Source organism: Anser anser, assembly GCF_964211835.1.
Source record: "Anser anser genome assembly, chromosome: 22".
Lineage (NCBI taxonomy): Eukaryota > Metazoa > Chordata > Aves > Anseriformes > Anatidae > Anser > Anser anser.
Genome location: NC_139743.1, coordinates 9,865,647 through 9,888,941, shown reverse-complemented (window position 1 = coordinate 9,888,941; position 23,295 = coordinate 9,865,647). Strand labels below are relative to the sequence as shown.

Sequence of the window (23,295 nt, the reverse complement as noted above, 5' to 3'; positions counted from 1 at the left end):
ACTCTCTCACTCCCCCTCCTCAAAGAATAACAGGGAAAAAATATGATGAAAAGGGCTCAAGGGTTGAGATAAGGACAAGCAGATCACACAGTAAATATCGTGACGGGCAAAACACGCTCAGCATATGAAGATAGTCAGATTTATTGCTTATTACTACACAACCTAGAGAAGCGAGAAACAAAGGAAAGCAACCAAAAGCACCTTCCCCCCCCAACCACCCTCTTCCACCTTCTCCCCCCCAGCGGTACAGGTGATCGGTGTTTATGGTCAGTCTATAGCGCTTCTTTGCCGCCACTCCTTATCGGACGCCCTCATCCCCTGTGCTGTGGGGTTTCTCCCACAGGATACAGTCTTTGGTGAACTGATTTGGCATGAGTTGCCCACAGGCAGCGGCTTTTCAAGAACTGCTCCAGATGTAGGTCCATACCACGGGGTCCATCCCTCAGGAGTAAACTGCTCCAACCTGGGTCCCCCATGGGCAGCAGTTCCTGCCAGCTCACCTGCTCCTGCGTGGTCTCCTCTCCACAGTCTACGGGTCCGGCCCGGAATCTGCTCCGGCAGGGGTCTTCCACAGGCCGCAGCCTCCGTCAGTGCAGGTCCACCTGCTCCACCGTGGCCTCCTCCACCAGCTGCAGCATGGAACCCTGCTCCACCGTGGTACTCCGTGGGCTGCAGGGGGACAGCCTGCTTCACCATGGTCCTCGCCACAGGCCGCAGGGGACTTCTGCTCCGGCACCTGGAGTACCTCTCCCCCTCCTTCTTCACTGACCTTGGCGCCTGCAAGGCTGTTCCTCACTCCTCTTGCTCTCCCAGCTGCTGTGTGGCACAGCATGTTTGTTTTTTTTTTTGCTGTCTTAAATATGCTCTCACAGACGCACAAACAACATCACTTATTGGCTCTGCTCGGCAGCAGGGCCCTTATCTAACGTGGGGCAGCTTCTAGATTCTTCTCACAGATGCCACCCCTAGAGCCCACTGCTACCAAAACCTTGCCACATAAACCCACTACATCCCTTCACTTCGGTTAAGGGATGATCAGGCTGACAGCACTCTCACCTTCCCTCACTGCTCCCTGACACGGGGATTTCCCTGTCCAAGACTGCACTAGGCACCTGCAGAGGCAAGAGACAAAGCACACCCTGAGGCACCTCACAGCCACAGCGTACCTGCTGCAATACCTCCCTCTTCCCAGCTACTTTACCTCAGCTGCTTGTTAGCTCGATCTCAGATAAATGTGCCCGGGCGGCACCGCGTGAAAATGTGCCCAGGGGTTTCCCCTCAATTTCGGGTTTTCGCCTCTCCATTTCAGGGTTCTTCCCCACAATTTCGGGGTTCCTTCCCCTAATTTGGTGCTTCGCCCCCCCCAGTTTTGGGGTTCCCCCTCCATTTTGGGGATTCCCCCCCAGTTCCAAGCCCCCCACAATTTTGGGGTCCCCCACCATCTTTTTTTGGCCTGCCACCCTAATATTAAGGTTCTTTCCCCCAATGTAGGGGTTCTCACCACATTTTTGAGGTTTCTTCCCTTAATTTGGGGCTTTGCCCCCCAAGATCTGGGGCTGGATGCTGAAACAAATCCTTTTACTGGCAGGCGGCAGCCCCTGGGCTATGGGGCTCAGGGCCTTGTCCCCTTGCCAAGGGCAGGAGGGACAGGAGCACAGTGGCAATGCCAGAGTCCCCTTGGCTGAGGTAAAATCCAGCTTTTTTCATTATTTTTTTTCCCCCAAAATGAGCTTTCCACTAGCAAAAGCCCTGTGCAGAGGATGAGTGGTACCAAGGCAAGTGAGTGTCCCTCCTCTCCTGTGTCTTTGCCCTCCCCAGCATCCTTGTCTTCCCTAACTAATGTTGTCCCCAGGTTCCTCGCACCTCCTGATCACTCTCATCCTTCTCCACCATCTTCAGCCCTCCCAGATGTCTTTGTCCTCAGGCTCCTCCACCTTCCTTAACACCCTCATCCCTAGTAACTGTCCTTGGCCATTCCGAACCTTCTCATCCCTCCTGAGCATCACTGTCTGTCCTGACCATCCTTATCCCCAACCAAACACCCTCATCCCCTCGACTTGCTGCCCACTTTGCTATCAGCTGCTGGCAGCTACGTGCACTGCTTAGACAGAAATTAATGAGCATCCTCTGTCTCCCCCAACGCGCTCTGTGTCACTGCCCACACTGCTTCTTCTCTCCCCCTGCAGGGTGACAGGCGGCTGGGTGGCAGTGGTGGCCATTCCCTTGCCACAGTCCCCTGTCATCCAGTGGCACCCCAAGGACCCCCTGTGCCGTGCTGCACCAGAGCAGGATGGAGTGGTACTGCAGTGGCACAGCTGGGTGACAACAGCACATCTGGGTGGCAATGACATGGAAGGATTGAAGCAGGACAGCTGGATCACAGAAGCACAGCTGGATTGCAGTGACGTGGCTGGACTGCACTGTCACTGCTGGATCAGTGCCATAGCTGGATCACAGCTGGATGTCTGGGTTAAAATGGCATAGATAGGTGATTGCAAATGCACAGCTGGATTGCACCAGCACATCTGGCTTGTGACAGCACATCTGGATCACAGGCGCATTGCTGTAATGCAAGTGCATGGCTGGAATGGGATGGCACAGCTGGATCACAGCCACGCATCTGGGTTGCAATAACACAGCCGGACTGCAATGCCGCAGCCAGCTTGTGGTGGTGCAGCTTGGGTTGTGGTGCCCTGGCCAGACACACCGCGCCTCAGAAGGGTTGTGGCAACGGGTCAGATGCACATCTGGTCCGAGTAAGGGTCAGGTGGCAATGTCCTCGCTTTGGGGTTCATGGCCATGGAGCCCTCAGCCTCGTGGCAGGCCCTAAGTCATGCCTCAGCTGTGCCTGGGCCCCTGGTTGGCCCCAGCCCTTGTCTCAGCCCAGTGCAGGGTAAAAATGTAATCAAAATGGACAGTCAGGTTGGTTTGTAGATTTTCATGTGCCCTTTGCAGAATGGGAAGGGTGGGCAGCTGCTGAGGTGTGTGCCACCCTTTTGGTGAATAATGAAAGGGCTGGGATGAATTAGGGTAAATAAAACCCTTTTGGGGACAGAGCCAGCTCTGCCTCCTTCTGGAATACCAGACGGTCCTGGACCAGGAAAAAAGGCCAACAAAGCGGACAGAAAAAAAAAAAAGGAGGGGGTGAGAGAGGGGGTTGGGGAGAAGAAATGCAAAGGACTTCCCAGTCCTGGGCTGGACTTCAACTGGGTTGGCATTTCTGGGTTTTAAATCCAGCCCGGTGTCAGCCCCGCCCCCGGGAGGGAGCTTCATGAATATTCCGTTCTCGTGCACATTCACGGGGGGGGCGGGGCGGCTGACCCCGGGCGGGCGCTTCCGGGGTAGCGGCACCGGCACCGGCACCGGCAGAGGCAGCGGCGCAGGTAGGGGCGGCCCTAGGGCGGGTGCGGGCGGGGGGCCCTGGGGGGCGGGCAGCGCCGGGAGGAGGCAGCCGCGGCCCTGCCGCCGAGGAGCGGGGGCCCGGCCTTGCTCTTGGTGCCTCCGCTCCGCAATCGGCGGGCGCGGGCGCGCGGAGCGGCGCGGGAGGGGCTCTGAACGCGCGCCCTGGAGGTCGTTGTTAAAATGAGGTTAAAAAAAAAGAAAGAAAAAAAGGGGGGGAGCTTAGAGTTTGGCGGTGCAAGGGTATGCCTGGGACGATAGGCGCTCACCGTGAGCTTTCGGAGAATCCTGCGCCACGTGGTCTTTCTAATTAATCCACCCAGCTATAACAGAATCTTCTCACACGCTTTATTAAAGAAGCATATTGCCAAGACGCCTTAAATAAAACAGCTCACACAGCAACCGATTCAGGGGAACTGCCCCAATTCAATGCAAAAAATCACAAGCCTCGTTTTATTGTTTATTCTCTAGAGCATGAAAGTCTTGTAATTTGAGTGGGTTTACCCTGTCTGCTTCCTATACCTTCTGATAGTTACTCCAAATGAAGCCTTGCATGATGTAATAGGGAAGCAGAGATGTTCACAGCCCCATAACCTGAGGAGCTCGGTAAAGTTGTACATCATAACCAACACACTTGTACATCATAACCAACACACTTGTATAAACGCAAAGGAGATTTTCAGAGTTGTTGAGGAACTGGAGGAGGAGAAAACATCCGTGAATAGAGTGTGGGCGCTGCGGGACTTCAGAGAAAGGTGCTTTTTCGGGGGATGAGGCCGTTGGCCAGGTCCCAGCGCACCTCCCACCGCAGGGCAGCTCTCTTCTTCTCCGTGGGCACCGTGTAGGCATTGGGGACGCAGGTGCGCTGCGGCCTGCTGGGGAGGCCAGGCTGGTCGAGCATCTGCTCCCGAATGCCCCAGCGCAGGTCCTTCCGCTGGTCCTCGCCTGGCACATGGAACCTCTCCCACTCTCGCTTGTATTCAAAGTACTTGGCAACCCGATCGGTTTTGCCACGGTTTCGGCCCAGCGCTTCTAACCTTGGCGGAATGAAGGACTTGGGTGGTCCTGTTGTGGCCATGTACTGAGAGGTGGGAGAGCCCTGGAGGACCCTGAGAAGAAAGGGGGGACCGTCCCCAGGGGTCTGTCGGTGACAGTAAGGCTCCAGGGAGGACTCTTCAAGGGAGCTGCTGCTTGTCTCAATTTCCCCCTCAGAAAGGCTGTCTTCTGGGCCAGTACTCAGCTGACACATTTTCTGTCTCAGGCTCCAGACCTCATCGCTGGTCTCCCATGTGCTGATGACCGACTCGTCAGAGACCTCAACTCCTCCATCAGGTCTCCGCCTCAGCACCTTCCTCTTCATTGCCAGCCTCCTTGAACTGCCAGGGGACCACGGTGCGGCGGTGGGCTCTGCAAATGTAGGAAGGGCTGGCTTCAGCCCCGTGGTCTCAGTGTAGGGGTCACAGTGGGGGGGTGGTCTCCAGCTTTCACTGCTGCCTTCCTGCTCCTCATCACTCATAGTGGCCCACCTATACCGGTCTGCTCCCCGTGTGTTCTCCATGGTTTCTGCTGGGCTGGGTGGATCCTGCAAAAATAAACTTGCAGTTAACGTCTTGCAGTGCATCCAAGTTGGATGAAGGCATGTAAAAAGGGGCTCTGAGAAAGCTATCTCTGACTCTTGGCCACCCTGAAGCTTCTCAGGTTTATGGGTGTCAATCTAGGCTCCGGTTACACAGAGGAGTCTCTATATAACTATATACAACTCTACTGAAAACTGTGGCATTGCATATGAAGTATCAGTGTGAGATTGGACAAAACACGGCAGATTCACTTCGCTCTGTGGCTGTAAGCCTTGTCAGAGGTACTAATGATTCTCCCTTTATGCAAACCACTGTGCTCTTTCAAAAACACCATACCTAGTTGTGATTAAATCTAGGGACATCAAAGAAAGGGTGTTCTATTTCCACAGATGAGGAAAAGATGTTCATTTAGATGTTGACCATCACAGCCTAAAGGCAGAGCTCCAGGCTGAGTTGTGTGGGGGTCTGGTTGAGGTAAGCGTCTGCTTAGACTGGCTGCTATAGGGATGTGGACACTGTTCACATTCAGTGTGCAGGCTTGGGGCTATCTTTATGCCGTTAAACAGGGTTGGAAATGCAAGTTTCAATCGTGTAGCAGCAATGCCATTATGAAATGTTAGAGCAGATGGTGCTGCGAGATGACTGGTAGCTGTTAGCAGGCTGTCTGAAGTGTTGATGCTAGCTGAGCACACGGCGAGAACGGGAACCGCTCCGTGACAGCTTTGCACAGGAAATGTGGGAATGTGCTGCTGCCGTGCTGGGCTGCTGGAGCAGAGCTGGTCTGACAGCAGTGGCTGGAGGAAGACGAGTGATTAAAAGTGCCAAAGAGATTTGGAGCCTCGAGTAAGATAAAATTGCCCCAGCCAAGCCCCTTGACTGTTCCCACATGCTGCTAGGAACACTGAATGATGAAAAAGAGGCAAAAGAATCATTGTGCAGATAATAATTCCTTTACAGAAAGCCTACAGGCACTTGTGTAGTAAAAACTGCACAAAAAGGCAGAAACACAGATTTTCTCCTTTCTCTGCAGGACCTGAGGAGCTACCAGCCACCAATTAAAACTCCAAGGGACGCACTCACTATGGCAGATGGGAGTGGGGCTACTGATCGAGAGCAGCTCCTGAAGAGGGTGCAGGACTTGGAGGAGGAGGTGAAGCGACTGCAGGAGAAGCTGTTGGAGGGCAAGGAGGGCACTGCAGCAAAAGACACAGTTTCAGCCTCCAGGAAACCCAGGAAGCAGCAGCAGCGGCCATTTGATTTCAGCGCCTACGGCCGCAGGCACGTGGCACTGAAGATTGCTTACCTTGGCTGGGGGTACCAAGGCTTTGCCAGCCAGGAGAACACCAGCAACACAATCGAAGAGAAGTTGTTCGAAGCCTTGAAGAAGACGCGGCTGGTAGATGACAGACAGACCTCCAACTATCACCGCTGCGGGCGGACAGACAAAGGAGTCAGTGCCTTTGGGCAGGTCAGGATGGTTTTACAAGCTCCAGTGTGGGGAGCTCGGGATGGAGATTCTGTGGGATTAGTGATGAATGGTGATGAGCCCGGTGCTCACTACATGGCAGTGCAGGTTGGATTTGTTTTTAAAGAACTTTTTCAGACACTAATAGATCATTAGTGCTGTTTTTTTCCAGGGGAGGATGGAATGCACTTTAGGCTGCCATTTCCTGAGCCAGGGCAGCTACCAGAACAGCTCAGCACTGCCAAAAAGGGGAGATGCCCCTTCTTCCCCACATGCACATGTTGCTCTTCCTGTGCCAATTGCAATGCTTGGCAGACCCCTCTCAGCTGAGTTAACTCACTAACACAGCAAAAATAATAACTGGATGGCTTCCCACAGAGTGAGAAAGCTGAATTCCCGTGCAGAAGGGTCTGAGGAGAGCTGCAGCCAGCGGAAGGGAGCGTGGGAGTGGGAGCTGGAGGGAGGGGAGCAGCTGGCCCACATGGTGGCAGGGAGCCATCAGGAAGGCGCAGCCTCCTCACGCTGCCATCAGAGCTTAGGGTGGCTTTGCTTTCCTCCTCTTCCTCCTCCTGCTTGTGCTCCGAGAGCAGATTGTACTTAGCTTTTGCCTTGCTGGGATGGTTTTAACCTGCATCACTCATCTGCTCTAGGTCACAAAGCAAACCACATGAAATAAAGGAATGGACCACCTCTGCATGTGCTGCTTGATGCGCTCACAAACCTGCAAGTGTTAATTCACCTGTTCCCGTGCTAGGTTTCTCAGCAAGTTGAACTGTTAGTGGGTTCAAGTCATGATCTCCAGTTTGGGGGGGGGAGGGAGGTGGGAGGAGTGAAAAAAAAAAAAAAAAAGCACATGGGTATCTTGCAGACTGATTAAAACTGAAGCCATTTAGAGACCATGCTATGTAGGCAGTTTGCAAGTTTCTCTGTTTTATTAAAGGAATCTGTAGCATCTGGTAGGAAGCTTAGTAGAGGCGCTTGCAGTTTTACCCACAGGAAGGAGTGGTAAGACAGACCAATTTAAGATACCTTCCTCTGTAGGAGATCCTGAATTTCTACCAAAATGTAAGGCAGAGGTGTAGGAAGACTTGGCTTTACATGCCAAGTACACCCATCCACTACCTAATCCCAGTTTTCCCAATTTTGCAGGTGATTTCCCTAGATCTCCGCTCAAATCTGTCAGAGGGGAAGAAACTAAATGGTTGCAAGGAAGACTCAGAAGGGAAAAACAGTAAATCAGAGGAAGAGCTCCGCTACACCCATATTCTGAACAGGGTGCTCCCACCAGATATCCGCGTGCTGGCCTGGTCCCCTGTGGAGCCTGACTTCAGCGCCCGGTTCAGCTGCCTCAGGAGGACCTACCGCTACTTCTTTCCCTGCGCGGACCTGGACGTGGCCCTCATGCATGCCGCCGCCCAGAGGTACGTGGGGACACATGATTTCCGTAACCTGTGTAAAATGGACGTGGCCAACGGTGTGATCAACTTCCAGAGAACAATTCTCAGCGCCCAGGTGATGTGGGTGGACAGGGGAGCTGAAGCTGGGCTGCGGGACCCTTTTCGACTATGCCAGTTCGAGGTGACGGGACAGGCATTCCTCTACCACCAAGTGCGCTGCATGATGGCCATCCTCTTCCTGATCGGACAGAGGATGGAGAGCCCAGAGATCATTGACGAGCTGCTGGATGTAGAGAAGAACCCCCGAAAACCACAGTACAGGTATGGACAGCTCAGGAAACCTCCCAGGCTGCTTCTCAGAGACCACTGTGCGAAGCACTGTGGGCAAAGCCCTCTTCTGCCAGCCTGCAAAGCCATCTTGTACAGGAAGGAAGCAAGCTGCCAGTGGCCTCTCTGTAAGATAGCATTAAAGATCCCCTTTTCTTGTTACTGCTTTACTCTTAGACAAGTTATTGGTGGTTTTAGCCCTAGGCATTTGGTAAAAAACAACTCAGAAAAGCAGTTTTGTGAGAGGCAGCACTGTCGTTAGCAGAAAGAGCTGGCTGTTGTGCTGTTGCATTAGCCCTGTGATCCTTTTTATCGCAGGCCCTCTCTAGGATGCCTCCAAACCCTTGGCCATCTGTTTGTAACACCTTCTCTCCTTTTCCCTAGCATGGCCGTGGAGTTTCCCCTGGTCCTGTATGACTGTGAGTTTGAGAACATTCAGTGGATCTATGACCGGGAGGTACAGGAATTCAACGTTACCCACCTGCAGCAGCTCTGGGCCAGCCACGCAGTCAAAACTCAAGTGCTGCATAACATGTTACAAGGCCTGGATGCTGCTCCAGTGGCTGCAGGGAAAGGTAAAAAGATGGCAGAAATGATATAGGGATAGGATTAACAGGTTTTTAAAAAAAACACTAAACAAGGGGATAATCAAACAGATGTTTGAAAGCATTGCTATTTCTTCACTTGTGTTGCAGGCCCAGGGGATGTCACTACTACTGTCCTCTGGGGAGATCTGAAGCCTCCAGTGCAAAACCAGGCCAGCAGCTTCATGGAGGGCGTCAAAGCCCGCGCATACAAGCCCTTACTAGAGCGGCCCAGGTGCGAGGGGCTGGAGTCCCGCATCCAGCACTGCCTGCGGAGGGGCCGCAGCCAGGCTGCCGAGCGGGCCACCAAGCGGCTCCGCACCACGGGGGGCCCGGAGCTCGCCTCACCAAGCGGTGACTCCTGAAGGGATGCTCACCTTTTTTTTTTTTCACCTCCTCTCCTCATTTCCCCTTGCGAGTTTGATAAATTTCCGTCAATTTGGGTGAAACGCTGCTGCGTCGCGGCCTGTGGAGGGGCACGAGCTGGGGGGCGGGGGTTAGCCTCTTCAGAGCAGCCCCCGTGCGGTGTGGCAGCCCCGGGCTTGAAGTACCGGGGCCTCCCCATGCACTGTGGAAGGCGGGACGGGACGGGACGGGACGGGACGGGACGGGACGGGCTCCGCTCCGCTCCCCCCCCAGCCCGGTACCTGCCGCCCCTCAGCTGCTGCTGTCCTCGCGCCGCGGCCGTTACCGACCCCCAACCGCCGCCCGCCTTCAAACGGCCGAAGGGGCGGGACGGGAGGGCTGCCCTGCTCTTTCCCATTGGCGACGCGCCTTGTCGCTCATCTCCCTCCGCCTTTCCCCGTTGGGTGGGGAGGCTGAGGGACCGCCTTCGCGCCGCCGCCATTGGCCGGAAGGGCGGAGGGGGAAGGAGGGAGGCAGGGAGGGGAAAATGGCGGCGGCGAGCGGCGGGGCGCTGTGGCGGCGGCGGGCGGCGGCCCTGAGGCGGGCGGCGCGCTCCGTCTGCGGGTGGGCGGCGGGGGCGGAGCGGCTGGCGGGGCGGCTGCGGGCGCGGCGGAGCCAGGAGGAGGAGGAGGAGAAGAAGAAGCAGCGGGAGGTGAGCGCGGGCGGGCCGGGGGCGCTGCTCCCCTCGCTCCGCGGGGTGCCCGGCAGCGACCGCCGGGAGCCGTCCTCCCGCCGCCCGCCTCTCGTCCCCCGCAGGTGCCCGGGAACCCGGCGCGGAGACGGGCCCGAGAGCTGGCCGCGCTGCAGCTGGTGCACCCCAACGTGTTGGCCAGAGCGCTGAAGCAGGGAGCCGTGTACCAGGACGAGGAGGTGGTGGTGCTCAACAAGCCCTACGGCCTCCCCGTGCACGGTGAGGGGCGCCCGTCCCGCCGGGTGGGACGTCTGCTGGTCCCCCTCACGGGCAACAGCGCCTTGGGAGGTGGTGGAAAACACCCCCAAACGCGAATGCAGCTGCTGCCGTGCTAGCTGCTGTTACGTTATGAGACTGCAGATACCTCGCGTATTTCCCGCGCGGTGTGGGTCGTTGCTTTGGGTTCAGCACGTAGCGAGTTCAGAAGGGGCCTTGGGCTTGGGGGTTCTCCCATCTGACCAAACGGGAGAATAGCAATGCCCTTCACAGTGCCAGGGGGGTCCTCTGTCCCTGTCCTTTTTGTGCTGAGGTTTCCCTTCTTCCTTTCAGCTCCAAGGAAAGGTGTGGGGTGTTTGCCATCTTTAGATCATGGCTCAAATTGAGTTGCCTTAGCAGCTTGTTTTGTAGAAGAATTACGTAGTGCTGCCTCTCTCACTGATCACTGTTAAGAAGAGAAGAATCCCGCTATATTTTGCAGCCCATTCATCTTGCTTTGTGGGGTTAGTTTAAGCTAGACGAGGATGTGAATACCTGCCCTTATTGCCTTGCTGTCTGTGGGTTATGCAGGTGGCCCTGGGGTCAAGAACTGTGTCACTGATGTGCTACCAATTTTGGCCAAGATGCTGAAAAACATGAGAGCTGAACCTCTGCACCTGTGTCATCGGCTGGACAAAGAGACCACAGGTGTCATGGTACTGGCGTGGAGCAAGGAGGCAGCAGACAGGATCCGACTCCTCTTCAAAACTCGCCAGGTGGAGAAGATATACTGGTAGGAACGGTTTCGGAGGAAAAAAGTCTTTGGCAATTCTCCTTTTGCTCCTCATCAGTGTGCAGATGTTGGAAAGTGGGGCTCTGTGGAAATGATGGGTATTTGATCATGACTATTTGGGTCCCCCATTAGAGGGCTGGCTCCTGGGAAGAGGGACGAGGGAGGGTTCCTATCCTAGATGTGCAAAGGGCTGGAGCCGCACCCCACAGACCTCTGCTTTCCCTCCACAGGGCAATTAGCGTAGGGCACCCTGACCCTGCTGAGGGCATTGTGGAAATCCCCATGGTGGAGAAGGAGGTGCGGAGCCACCAGCCTCACTACAAGGTGAGCGAGCATCCTCTCAGCCACAGTTTGAATGCTTTCTTCCCTTTCCTATGGGCTCACCCTCTCGTTATTGTTCAGATGACACTGGCTCCAAACTACCGCCTGTCTCCTGAGGATGGGAGGGTGCTGAAAATTCGCAAGAATTGCAGTGCTGAAAGCGCTGTGACACGGTACCGCATTCTGGCTAGCTCATCTGCCTGCTCTCTGCTGGAGCTCCAGCCCATCACAGGTGAGGTTTGGCCATGTTTCTGCATTGTGCCAGCTACCCAGCTGCTTTGTTACCCTGACTGTGCTTTCTGTGCAGTCAGGAGCAGTCCTGGAAGTAGGAACAAGCTGTAGAGCTTGGCCAAGGCTCTGGGAAGTAACGGTTTGCTGCCAGCGGTCTCAGCACAGGGTTATCTGGTGCAAGAATGCTGGTGGATGGATGGCAAGTGCAGAGCTGATGCCCACTGTGGCAGATGTGATGTTTCTCCTCTTCTCCCTCTTCATCTCAGGAGTGAAGCACCAGATCCGGGTTCACCTGGCCTATGGGTTGGGGTGCCCAATACTGGGGGATCACAAATACTCACACTGGAACAAGCTGGCACCCCAGGTAAGGCAGGTACCGTGCCACAGAGTGTTGCAAGGACCAGCTGCCTGGTGGCACCTGCTGGGGTTTTGAGGTCAGGCTGCTGACATGGGATTGTGGAAGGGATGTCCTCATGCCACTCTCTGTCCTCACTGCAGAAGCTTCCTGAAGTCACCCTGAGGAGGCTGAAGCTGGAGCAGAGCAAGGCTCGCCACCTCCCCCTGCACCTCCATGCCCGCCGCCTCTCCCTGCCACTGGGTGCCAGTGGGGGCAAGTGGATAGACCTCGTGTGTGAGCCACCTGTCTTCTTTCACAGGACATTGAGGAAGCTGGAGCTGGACATTGATAAAAACTAGGATGAGGCTCATCAGCAGGACAGCACTGGTCCTGTGCATCTCCATGCCTCTAGCACATGGTAGTGCTGGATCCAGCCTTGCTGCAGTGATGCCTGCCTTGCAGCAAGCGGTGTGATATGGTCTGTGGTCTCTGCTGCTTGGGAGAAACCTCACCTGATGGGTAACAGCGTTGCTGGCTTCAGCATGTGCACTTTTGCCCATAGTCCAGGCCTGATTTAGAGCAGAAATGCGGCTAGGTGCACTCAGGAGCCTCTTGTTCATGCTGATAAAGCTGGGTAGAAACTGGGCATCACCCAGTCTGTGTTTTGAACTTGACCCTGCACAATAAAGGACCCATCTCCTGCGGAGGTGAAGGTTGTGTGGTTCTCTGTGGGCAGGGCAGGACGATCTCAGTGCCTGGGCAGGTTTGAGCCCATGTGGGTGCAACCCCACCTGGTTCAGGGCCTCCATGGCTCATCCCTTCTGTGCCGTCTATCATCCTGGCACTCTGATTTGGAGACTCCCTTTGTCTGAAAACGCAGCAAAAGTGAAATTTGGCAGCAGCTGTGAGTTTAGACTGTGTTGAGAGACTGTTCAGAGCTGCAGCATGGTGAGGACTCCCTCTCGGCTTGGCTGAGCAGCCCAGGGCTCCCCCAGCTTGGTGCTGTCAGCACAGGGCTTTGGCTGCCTGCTTTTTGGGCAGCAGCCGTACTGCCAGAGTGGGGGAGCTTTTCTACCCTTCTCTTTTCCATCCCGCCACCCCCCTTCTGATTTCCATATTGCTTATTTCCAGATCCCTCTACTTGCATTGCTCTCCCACTGGAGCTTGCTGCCTTGTCCCTGATTGTGTGGGCTGCTGGTCCCTTGGTGCCAGGCTGGAGAGGGTGACAGAGGGAGAGATTAAAAAGCTGGCATGCAGGGAATTGCAGCCTATGCTCTGCATCAGTAGTGCAGCCACTGACATCTTCTCAGCTCCCACTGTCCCTTGGCCTGTCCCCAAGTCTTGGGACTGGGCAGCAGGACCTTCAGGAGCCCTAGCTCTCTGCCCGTGCAGGATTGCTGGAAAGGGCTCTTTGTACCCTATGGGGCCACTCCGTACCTGGCTGGGGCTTTTTCAGTAGGGTGATGCCCCATACTTGCTTGTTACAGGACGCAAAAATAGCTTGGGAGTCCCACACCCCATGAACATGCTGCTGGAAATACATCTGCTTATGAGAGAGGGGAGTAAAACCACGGAGATCTGGTATGCAGTGGGACAAGTGGTGGCTGGGCAGGAATGCTGTCTTCCCGGCCATGGTGCCGTGACCGCGAGGTTTTTTTTTTCTATTTCAGGGTATGCTATTTGCATCCTCACCAGGGTAAGGCTTCCCCTGTAATTATCAGTCAATTTAATGCACTGTCTAAGCTGTCGTTTACAGCTGCCTGGCTGGTAGTGCTTGGCATGCGATACCTTCAGACATACAAAATCACTTGCCACGCTGTTTGCACCTCAGACAGCACCAGAGCCCCAGGCAGCAGCACCAACTTCCATTTCCCTGTGGCGTGTCCTGTCCCAGATAGAAAAATGTCCCTGTCACACACAGCCGCCGAGTACATGCTTTCGGATGCCCTCCTCCCAGACCCCAGTGGCTCCCGTGCCAAGGGCTTGCGTCTGGAGCTGCCGAGTGACCGCGTGCTGAAGTTCATCACAGTGGGGCTGCCCCTCTTCCTCGTCTCTCTGGCGTTTGCACGGGAGTTCTCTGCTGGTGAGTTGTGGGGGACGGGGGTTTGCACCAGCCAGTGATCACATTTTGTTGCTGAGACAGATTTGGTCTATGGGGGTGGTGGGTGCTGCAAATGCTTGGTGTTTTCGCACACATGGGCACGCCCTGAGACAGAATGCTGAAATCCCCTAAAATGGGATTTCCAGGTTTTTTGTCTCGGGTCTATTAGTTGATTGTGGATTTTAATTGATTTTGATCAATCTGATGGGGTTGTATTGTTTCGTCTAATTTCTGGTAGCCATCAGAGTGCACGAACAGCAATCCTAATACCCCAGCAATCTTAAAGGCACTGGTGTGTCTGTGCTCCGCTCCTCACCTGCTGCTCTGCTTACAGCACTCCTGTGTGTTCCCACTGCAACAGCAGGGTTGTTTCAGAGGAGTTGCTGGTGGGGTGTCGGGGTTCCCCATGGTGCTCTCTGGGGGCTTTACTGTCCCAGGGTGCTTCCGTGTCTTGGTGCTTGCCTGGATGATGGGGATGGGCTGGTGATGGCAGTACGCAGGGCTTCACTGGTAGAGCTGTTGGGTGTTTCTCAACCTCAAGCCAGAACAGGATTTGGCTAATGTTCTGCTGCAGGGTTTGGTTTCACGCTGGGTTCTGGCTGGGCTTAAATATTGCTGCCATGAACCCGTGGCTGTGCTCAAAGCGAAGTGTTCAGAAAGTGATGGTAAAGCCCATCTGACAGCCAGAAAATGCAGTGGGGACAGACATTTACAAGAGACATTCAAAAAGAGCCCTGTCCCACCTGCTCAGCTCCTCTCCTCCTTTGTAGGCTCGCAGATCAGCTGCTTCTCCCCTTCCAACTTCACGGGGAAGCAATCTGCCTATGCTGACACGGCTTGCTGGGACTCACTCCTCCACCATGGCTTTGATGCTGAAGGACATGCTGTCACCAAGTCCCTTTGGGTTCTCAAGGTATGTCGGTGGGCCAGGATGGGACCACCAAGATGGCGTCTGGGCACTACCGGCTCTCACCATGATGTCAGTGGGGACGGATCTTGCAGGAGCAAAGTAGTCCGGCACCTCAGCCCCCCTAAAATCCCCCTACCCTGGGGATACTCTAAGACGATTTCTCTAACCTGGGGGTGGTCTTCTCCACCCAGGTCTTCCCATACTCGCTGCTGGTGGTGGCAGTGCTCATGTACCTGCCCTACCTGCTGTGGCGCTACGCAGCCACCCCTGCCCTTCACTCCGATCTCCTCTTCATCATCGACGAGCTGGACAAGTCCTACAACCGCTCTGTACGGCTGGTACAGCACATGAGGAAGGTCCAGCAGTCCAGCACTGAGCCAGAACAGTTTTGGGAGGAATATGAGAGGTGAGATGGTGGGATGGGGACGTGCTTCTTTAGCCCCTCTGTGCTGCATTTGGGCCACATCCTCACTCAGGGTGGCTTCAGTGAAGCAGTGGGGTGGCTTCAACTCACCGCTTTCTTTCCAGGGCTCGCCAGGAGAGGTACTTCGAGTTCCCACTGCTGGAGCGCTACCTTGCCTGCAAGCAGCACTCCCACTCCCTGGTCATAATCTACCTCCTGAGGAACCTTCTCCTGCTCTTGTTCTTGGCTGCCACTTGCCTCTACCTGGTCTTTCTCCATCTCAACATCTTCTTTCAGGATGAGTTCAGCTGCTCCATCAAAACAGGACTGCTTCAAGCTGAGCCCCATGTCCCCCTGCTCATCCCTTGCAAGCTGGTCTTCTTCTCTGTCTTCCAGCTCATCAGCCTCACGGTTGGTGGTGTCTATGTCCTCCTTATGCCTGTAGTCATCTACAGTGCTCTGCAGCTCTGCCAGTGGGACAAAGGGCTCCTCTCTGTCTATGAGATGCTGCCTGCCTTTGACCTTCTCAGCCGCAAGATGCTCACCTGCCCCATCAATGACCTCAACATCATCCTTCTCTTCCTCCGGGCCAACATCTCCGAGCTGACATCCTTCAGCCGCCTCAATGCTGTCAGCGCCTTGCGGGAGGCCACTGCTGACAAGCAGGACATTGATACCGTTGTTGACTTCATGACCCTGCTGGCTGGGCTGGAGGCCACCAAGCCGAAATACCAGGCTTGTGTGCCCGTGGCCAATGGCGAGGCCATAGGTAGGTCTTTGGGGTAGCGATGACCTCTTTGCGGTCTTCTCAGCACGCACGCCGTCACATCCTACCTTGTGGATGAGGCTGAACCTGTCCACTCTGTACCTTAACCTTTTGCCGAGACCTTAAACCTTTTTGGGCGAGGGTTGGGGTGCTGCAGGGGTCACTGAGGGGGCTGGTGGCTTTCTCTCCCCTTTCATGTCCAGGGACTGGTTTGGCAGCCAGGGCCGTGATGCTACCACAAGCCCACACGTAGGCAGGGGTTGCTATAGGAACAGTTTTGCTGAGAAAACTGCAGAGCTTAAACCCAGGCTCTGGGCAAACTGGGGGACTGGGAGGGTCCTCATTTTTGAGGAAGACAACAGTCCAGCCTATTAATGGGTGGGGGCTTAGCCTTAAATTTTGGGGTGCTGGTGTAATATTCTCATGTTACCATGGTTGTGGGTGGTGGATGGGCTCCCAAAGCACCAACGCTTCCTCTAGCACGTGCTTAGATTTTGTGGGGAGGTGGGGGGGCACCTCCTTTGTCATCTCCTGGAGTAGCTCACAGTGGTTTCTGGGCTCTGCAAAACAGCTCACCCCTGGCAGGGTGGGAGCCAGGATGCCTCTGCTCCTTTCCTGACCCTGAATATGCAGTCTGAGGTCTGTGGTTTTAAAATGAATAAATATGGAAAGAAAGAGACATTGAGCTGTATTTAGCATCGTTGTTGGCATGGCAACTGCAGGGCTGGCACAACCAGCTCTGGGTCTAGCTGGTAGAGAAAGCCCAGGATGCTGGTGTGAGGTGGCTCAAATGCCCAGGTACTGAATTCTTCCTCTTTTCCCTGCCCTATCCAGAAATGAAGCCTGGAGTGGAAGCAAAGGGAAAAGCTACCCGTGACTCCCTCGGCTCTGCCTGAGCCTGGCCTCAGCAGCTTCTGGATCTAAGCCTGGTCACTTTGTTGGGATCCACTTCCATCCTCTTTGATGGCAGCAGCATTGGTTGTGTACATTAAACTCAGGTTTTGATACAGGTGTGATGGCCTCTGTAATATGGCACTGGCAGCCGGGCTGAGCTCACCTGTCTGTCTCCCTTTCCATTGTGCTGGGGTTGGATCCTCCCCACCTCTCCAGCCAAAAAGGGCCAAAACATAAAGCAGTACAGTAGCTCTCAGACATCTGAGTGCTGCATGCTGTAGTGCTGCTTCCATGAGAATTTTTCCTGATGTCACAGCAGGAGCGGGAAATGAGTGTTTGAGTGATATGATTGGATGGGGTGGGGGGGAGGACCCAAGAACCCCCTAGCCATTCTCTTGTTATTAACTAGGACATCCTCTGCAGCAGACAGTCCTGTTACAAAGAGATGTATGAAACAGGAGCCCTTGGCTATACCTCTGCCCCTTTACCTGATGGGATGTGCCCTGTGCTTTCAGCCCTAGAGGGAAATCGTCCTGCAGGGGGGTGAAATCTTCCTAGAATGACTCCTGGCACGTTGGGGAGAGCAGTTGGGCTTGGGGGCCACCCAGTACTGCTACAGCAGAGCAAGGGCCAGAAGGTGGGTGGGAAGGGAAGGGAAAGAGGAGCTGCAGGGACTGGGATGCTCCTGGAGTGGAAGGGAGCCTTTCTGCTGGAACACAGAGCCCTTTGCCAGGACCAGGCAGCTTCTGGCAGCTCGGTGGGGACTGCAGCAATGGAGAAGTGACATCCCTGTGACCCAGGTTTCCTCCAGGTCTCCAAAAGCCAAAGAAAAAGGGGGAGGGAAAAGAGAAAGAAACAAAAAACACTTAAAGTGTGTCAGAGCAGATGATGCCAGGAGGAACAGGCTTGCAGGAGCAGCTTGGTGCTTGTGACACTGCAATGCCTCCAGCTAAATTTAGAGGTGTAGGGTGGAGGCATGAAGCCACACTGGGCGTGCGTGGCCAGGATGCTCTGGGGCAGGAGCTGCAGCTCTCACTTGGAGCTCTGCCTAGGGGTGGAAGAAGAGCGAGTTGCAAGCTTGTGGGTAAGGATTAAAGGGCAGGCTACCATGCCTTATACTGTTGTGGGTGTTTGCTATGGGCCACCTGATCAGGAAGAGGAGGTAAATGAAGCCTTAAGACAGCTGGAAGTAACCTCTCAGTCACAAACCCTGGTTCTCCTGGGGCACTTCAACCACCCTGAAATCTGCTGGGAAGACCACGGAGCTAGGTACAGAGTTCAGGAGGTTCCAGCAGTGCACTGATGACAACTTTTTGACACAGGTGGTGGAGAAGCCAACAAGGAGAGTTGTGCTGCTGGACCTTGTATTAACAAATGAGGAAGGATTAGCTGGAGATGTGAGGGTCGGGGTCACTATGGGGGGAACTACAGGCCAGTCACTCTTCTCAGTCCCTGGGAAGCTCATGGAGCCAACTAATGCTGAAAACCGTTTTCAGATGCATGGAGGACAGGAAGGTGATCATCACTAGTCAGCAGGGAATTTACAAATGGGAAAATTGTGCCTAAGCAGCCTGATAGCTTTTTACAATGAACTTGGTGGATGAGAGGAGAACAGTGGAGGCTGTTTCCCTTGGCTTTACTAGGGCTTGACACTGTCTCCTGTAACACTGTCTCCTCATAGACAAACTGATGAAGTATGGGTTAGATGAGTGGACGGTAAGGTGGACTGAAAACTGGCTGAATGACTGGTCCTGGAGTATGGTGATCAGTGTGGAAAAAGTCCAGATAGAGGCCAGTCATGAGGACAGTGCCGCCTGGGTAGGCACTGGGTCCAAGAGTATTTAACGTCTTCGTTAATGACCTCAATGCCAACCTTAATGCCAACGTTAATGACCTAAGCCAACAAGGAGAGTTGTGCTGCTGGACCTTGTATTAATGAAATGAGGAAGGACTAGTTGGAGATGTGAGGGTCAGGGGCAGCCTTGGCTGCAGTGACCATGATACGGTGGAGTTCAGGATCTTGCGAGGAGGAAGCAGGGCAAAAAGTAGGATTGTGACCCTGGACTTCAGCAGAGCAAACTTTGGCCTCTTCAGGGATCTACTTGGAAGAATCCCATGGGTAAGGACCCTAGAAGGAAAGGGGGGTCCAAGACAGGTGGTCAATATTCAAGCATCACTTCCTCCAAGCTCAAGATCGGTGCATCCCTATGAGTAAGAAGGCAAGCAAAGTGGGCAGGAGACCTGCATGGATGAGCAGGGAGCTCCTGGCAAAGCTCAGACAGAAGAAAGAATTCTACAGCATGTGGAAAAAGGGACAGACCACTTGGGAGGAATATGGGGGCCCTGTCAGAGTATGCAGGGATGTGAGAAGGAAGGCCAACGCCCATTTGGAATTAGATCTGGCAAGGAATATCAAGGACAATAAGGGCTTTTTCAAATACATCAGTAGAGAACGGAAGACTGGGGAAAATGTCAGCCTGCTGCTGAATGGGGTGAGTGCCCTGGTGACAAAGGATACGGAGAAGGCAGAGTTGCTGAATGCCTTTTTTGCTTCAGTATTTCCTGCTAAGATCAGCCCTCAGGAATCTCAGACCCTGGAGACGAGAGAGGAAATCCGGAGAAAGGAGGACTTTCCCTTGGTCTAAGGGGATCGGGTCAGAGATCATCTAAGCAAACTCGACGTCCACAAAGCCACGGGCCCTGATGGAACATACCCACAGGTGCTGAAGGAGCTGGCTGATGTTACTGTTACGCTACTCTCCATAACCTTTGAAAAGTCGTGAAGAACAGGAGAGGTGCCTGAGGACTGGAAGAAAGCCCGTGTTATCCCAGTCATCAAAAAGGGCAAGAAAGAGGACCCAGGCAACTACAGGCCAGTCAGCCTCACCTTCATCCCTGGAAAACTGATGGAGAACCTCGTCCTGGAGGTCTTCTCCAACCATGTGGAGGATAAGAGGTGATCAGGAGTAGTCACCATGGATTCACCAAGGAGAAATCATGCATAACCAATCTGATAGCCTTCTGTGATGAGATGACTAGCTGGGTAGATGAGGGGAGAGCGGTGGATGTGGTCTACCCTGACTTCAGCAAGGCTTTTGACACTGTTTCCCATAACATCCTCATAGATAAGCTCAGGAAGTGCAGCCTAGATGAGCAGTGAGGTGGATTGATAATTGACTGGATGGCAGAGCTCACAGGGTTGTGCTCAGCGGTGCGGAGTCTAGTTGGAGGCCTGTAGCTACCAGTGTCACCCAGGGGTCAGTAATGGGTCCAGTGTTGTCCAACTTATTCATGAACGACCTGGATGAAGGAATGGAGTGCGCCCTCAGCAAGTTTGCTGATGACACGAAGCTGGGAGGAGTGGCTGATACCCCAGAGGCTGTGCTGCCATTCAGAGGGACCTGGACAGGCTGGAGAGATGGGCTGGGAGGAACCTCATGAAGTTCAACAAGGGCAAGTGCAGGGTCCTGCACCTAGGGAGGAATAATGCCAAGCACCAATACAGGCTGGGGCTGACTTGTTGGAGACCAGCTCTGCAGAGAGGGACCTGCGAGTCCTGGTGGACAGCAGGCTGACCGTGAGTCAGCAATGTGCCCTTGTGGCCAAGGCGGCCAAGGGGATGCTGGGCTGCATTCGGAAGAGCGTTGCCAGCAAGTCAAGCGAGGTGATCCTCCCCCTCTGCTCAGCCCTGGTGAGGCCACACCTGGAGTGTTGTGTCCAGTTCTGGGCTCCCCAGTACCGGAGGGACATAGAACTACTGGAACGAGTTCAGAGGAGGGCTACTGAGATGATTAGAGAACTGGGGCACCTGTCATATGAGGACAGGCTGACAGAACTGGGCCTGTTTAGCCTGGACAAGAGAAGACTGGGGAGAAACCTCGTTAACGTCTGTACAAATGGCTGAGGGGAGGGGGGCAGGAGGACTGAGCCCGCCTCTTTTCTCGCCCCGTGGCTCTGTGACGGGAACGGCCTCGTCCCGGCCGGGGGGGTGGGGTCCGCGCTCGGGGCGGGGTCAGCGGGGACGTGGCCGGGCAGGCGTCGCTCCGCCCCTCCGCTGCCGGTGCCCCGCGGCCGTGGTTCGGCGGCTGTCTCCCCGCGCCGGGCGGCACCGGCGGGGCCTGGTCGGGCCCGGGGGGAGGGGGAAGGGGAGAGCGGGAGGGGGGGGGGGCCTGAGGGCCGGGCCGGGGGGGGGGCCTGAGGGCCGGGCCGTCCCGCTCGCCCCGCCCACGCCGCCGCCGCGCGCGTCGGGCCCCGGGCGGCTTCTGCGCGGGCGCGGCGGGAGGAGGGGAGGGGCGGCACCGGGCGGCGCCCCCTGGCGGCGGCGCGGGGCGGGGCCTCCTCCCGCCCCTCCCGGCGGGGCCGCCGCCGGTTCGAGCCCCGGGGCGGCCCGCTCGGGGCCGTTCCGGGAGGGCCGGGCCAGCGGCCCCCGGCTCCGGCCCCGGCCCGCGGCCGCCGAGCGGCTTCGAGGGGAGCCCGGCCTCCGGCCTCGCCTCTCCCCCGGAGAGCTCCGCCGCCGGGGGGGCCGAGGAGGACGAGGGGGCCGAGGCGGGGAGCGGGCGAGGAGGCGAGGAGCCCCCTCGGAGCACCCCATCGCCCGCCCGGGAGCGGGCTCCGAGTGCCCCCCGTAACGGGGACGCCTCCCTCGGGACCCAGCCCGAGCGATCGCCTCAGCCCCCGCTGGGAAACGTCCTAACCCAAAACGAGGAGCCACGATTGGAAAACCTGAATTTCCCTACCAGGTGGTCTCGCAGGGCAGAAAATAATCTCCCACGCTGCCACCGAGGCACTTCCATAATAAGAACTTAATAAAATGCGGCAAATAATCCTCTCCCAAGGTCCCTGCAGTTATTAGCAGCTCTCACCTGAGGTCTCTCCACATAAAGCTCAAATTTAGGAGCTTGTTTGAGTGCACCCTGCCCTTCCAGCATGACCGAAGGAGGGAGAAAATCTCTGTAAGGATGCGAGCCTTGAGATGATATTTAATGCTCTATATTTAGGCCCCTGCATCCCTGGAGGTTGTCAAAATTTAATACCGTCCCTGTGAGAAGGAGGGATGTGACATTGCTCCTCTTCCACCACCCCCCCACCACGAGTGGGGACGAGGTGCTGAGACACCTTCCTAGCTCTGCCGCGATTTGGGGGGGGGGGGGGGGGGGGCGGCACGATTCCTCCTGGACACATTTGGGAAGCACCAGTGAAACCCAGCAAAAATGAAAATCCCTAGAAAAGGGGTGATGGGGGGGCTGCTCGTTTTTGGAGGGTCTGCAGCCTCTTCCCCGCCCCCCTCCGCTCACCTCGGGGGGAAGCCATGCCACCCCACAGAGCTGGCGGCGGGAGCTGCCATATGCAGCCTGAGAAAAACAGGAAGGAGGGACGGGGACAGCTGGCGGGGACCCTGTGCGGGGCCGGTGCCAGCTGCTGCACGGTGACCCCGCAACGCCCCACCGACTGCCAGCCCTGGCAGAGCCCTGGCAGCTCCCCTTGCCGCTCCCCAAAGTGCTCGGTGCCGGTGCCAGAGTGTCCCCAAGTTGGAATGTGCCATCCCCTGCAAGTGCGGCGTGGTCACCCATCTCCATCCCCGCGCTGCGTGGACATGAGTTTTTACCTCTGCGTCCCAGGGTCATGTCTAGGAGATGCTGAGCGCCTGGAAAGCATCACCCAGGGCGGGTGGTTTTCAGGGGGCCCCCACCATGAGCAACAGCCCTGGTAGGAAAATGCACAGGCTGGCTCAGGCTCAAAACACTGCTAATGATTAGAAATGTTCTGGCATTTTGCGTCCCTCCTCCGCAGCCTGCGGGATTTGCGGCGCTAAGAGGCTCTGCCAGGACTGGGGGGCTGCGGATGGAGCGGGTTTTGGGGGGACCTGGGGCAAAGCTCCCCCCAAACTGTGGAATTTTTCAGGTTTTGCATGTAACTGGATGATGCTCCCAATGTTTTGCACAGTGATTTTGGGGGGGGCCTTCCCACTAGCACAGATTTTCCTGGAGCCATCCCCGTGATGCATAGATCACCCCGGCTTCGCTCAGCTCCCCAAGAAATGCCTCGTCTTGCTTTGCTGCAGCAGGCAGCCGTGAGCCAGCGATCAATCTGGAGGCTCTAAAAAGGGAAGGGGGATTGGTTTCCCATCTAAAAGCGCCGTCTGAGCAGTGCAGCCTTTGTCTTGAAGCTGGAGCAGGCTTTTGGGAGCAGATCGGTGCTGGGAGCGCAGCTATTTTTTCCCCTCGCTGGTGGGAAGAGGTGGCATTTGCAGCAACTCGAAACTGGCTCAGGGAGAGCGGGTGCGAGCGGCTCGCAGGGATTCAAGGGATGCTCAACCAGCACCCCGCTCCCCTGTGTGCTGCCTTGGCTGATGCGCCCTGGGGGGGCAGTAGCTGTGGACCCCTCCCACCCCCTCTTGGGCCCTGGAGTGGGATGGGGATGTTGGGATGGGGATGAGATGAGGGACGGGGAGGGGGACAGGGACAAAGACAATGAGGGAAATGAGGATGGGGATGGGGAG

The 23,295-nt window shown here is 55.8% G+C and overlaps 3 protein-coding genes across 9 annotated transcripts; all 3 read left to right on the top strand.

Annotated features, from left to right (window-relative positions):
• Nucleotides 1-3,192: 3,192 nt before the first annotated feature.
• On the top strand, nt 3,193-9,198 carry PUS3 (pseudouridine synthase 3; the record flags this gene model as incomplete). 5 transcript variants are annotated; one of them, XM_083808381.1, is made up of 6 exons in its annotated part: nt 3,193-3,383; nt 4,661-4,814; nt 6,007-6,549; nt 7,591-8,159; nt 8,550-8,740; nt 8,861-9,198. In XM_083808381.1, 5 exons carry the CDS (start codon nt 4,695-4,697, stop codon nt 9,112-9,114), a joined length of 1,677 nt encoding a protein of 558 aa, XP_083664507.1. In that variant the 3' UTR covers nt 9,115-9,198. The 5 variants fall into 5 exon arrangements, with proteins under 5 accessions (XP_083664507.1, XP_083664509.1, XP_083664508.1 ...); XM_083808383.1 differs by having other exon boundaries at nt 3,226-3,383; nt 6,007-6,444; XM_083808382.1 differs by lacking the exon at nt 3,193-3,383 and having other exon boundaries at nt 4,550-4,814; nt 6,007-6,444.
• A 418-nt stretch (nt 9,199-9,616) lies between these two features.
• On the top strand, nt 9,617-12,428 carry RPUSD4 (RNA pseudouridine synthase D4). The gene is made up of 7 exons (XM_083808388.1): nt 9,617-9,806; nt 9,911-10,064; nt 10,632-10,833; nt 11,064-11,157; nt 11,236-11,386; nt 11,652-11,749; nt 11,884-12,428. The coding sequence occupies exons 1-7, from the start codon at nt 9,642-9,644 to the stop codon at nt 12,079-12,081; spliced, it is 1,062 nt and encodes a 353-aa protein (XP_083664514.1). The 5' UTR covers nt 9,617-9,641; the 3' UTR covers nt 12,082-12,428.
• A 140-nt stretch (nt 12,429-12,568) lies between these two features.
• Nucleotides 12,569-16,913, top strand: PANX3 (pannexin 3). 3 transcript variants are annotated; one of them, XM_083808387.1, is made up of 7 exons: nt 12,569-13,303; nt 13,393-13,418; nt 13,644-13,805; nt 14,594-14,736; nt 14,925-15,139; nt 15,262-15,905; nt 16,737-16,913. In XM_083808387.1, exons 1-7 carry the CDS (start codon nt 13,242-13,244, stop codon nt 16,796-16,798), a joined length of 1,314 nt encoding a protein of 437 aa, XP_083664513.1. In that variant the 5' UTR covers nt 12,569-13,241; the 3' UTR covers nt 16,799-16,913. The 3 variants fall into 3 exon arrangements, with proteins under 3 accessions (XP_083664513.1, XP_083664512.1, XP_083664511.1); XM_083808386.1 differs by having other exon boundaries at nt 13,554-13,805; XM_083808385.1 differs by having other exon boundaries at nt 13,393-13,805.
• The last annotated feature ends 6,382 nt before the right edge of the window (nt 16,914-23,295 follow it).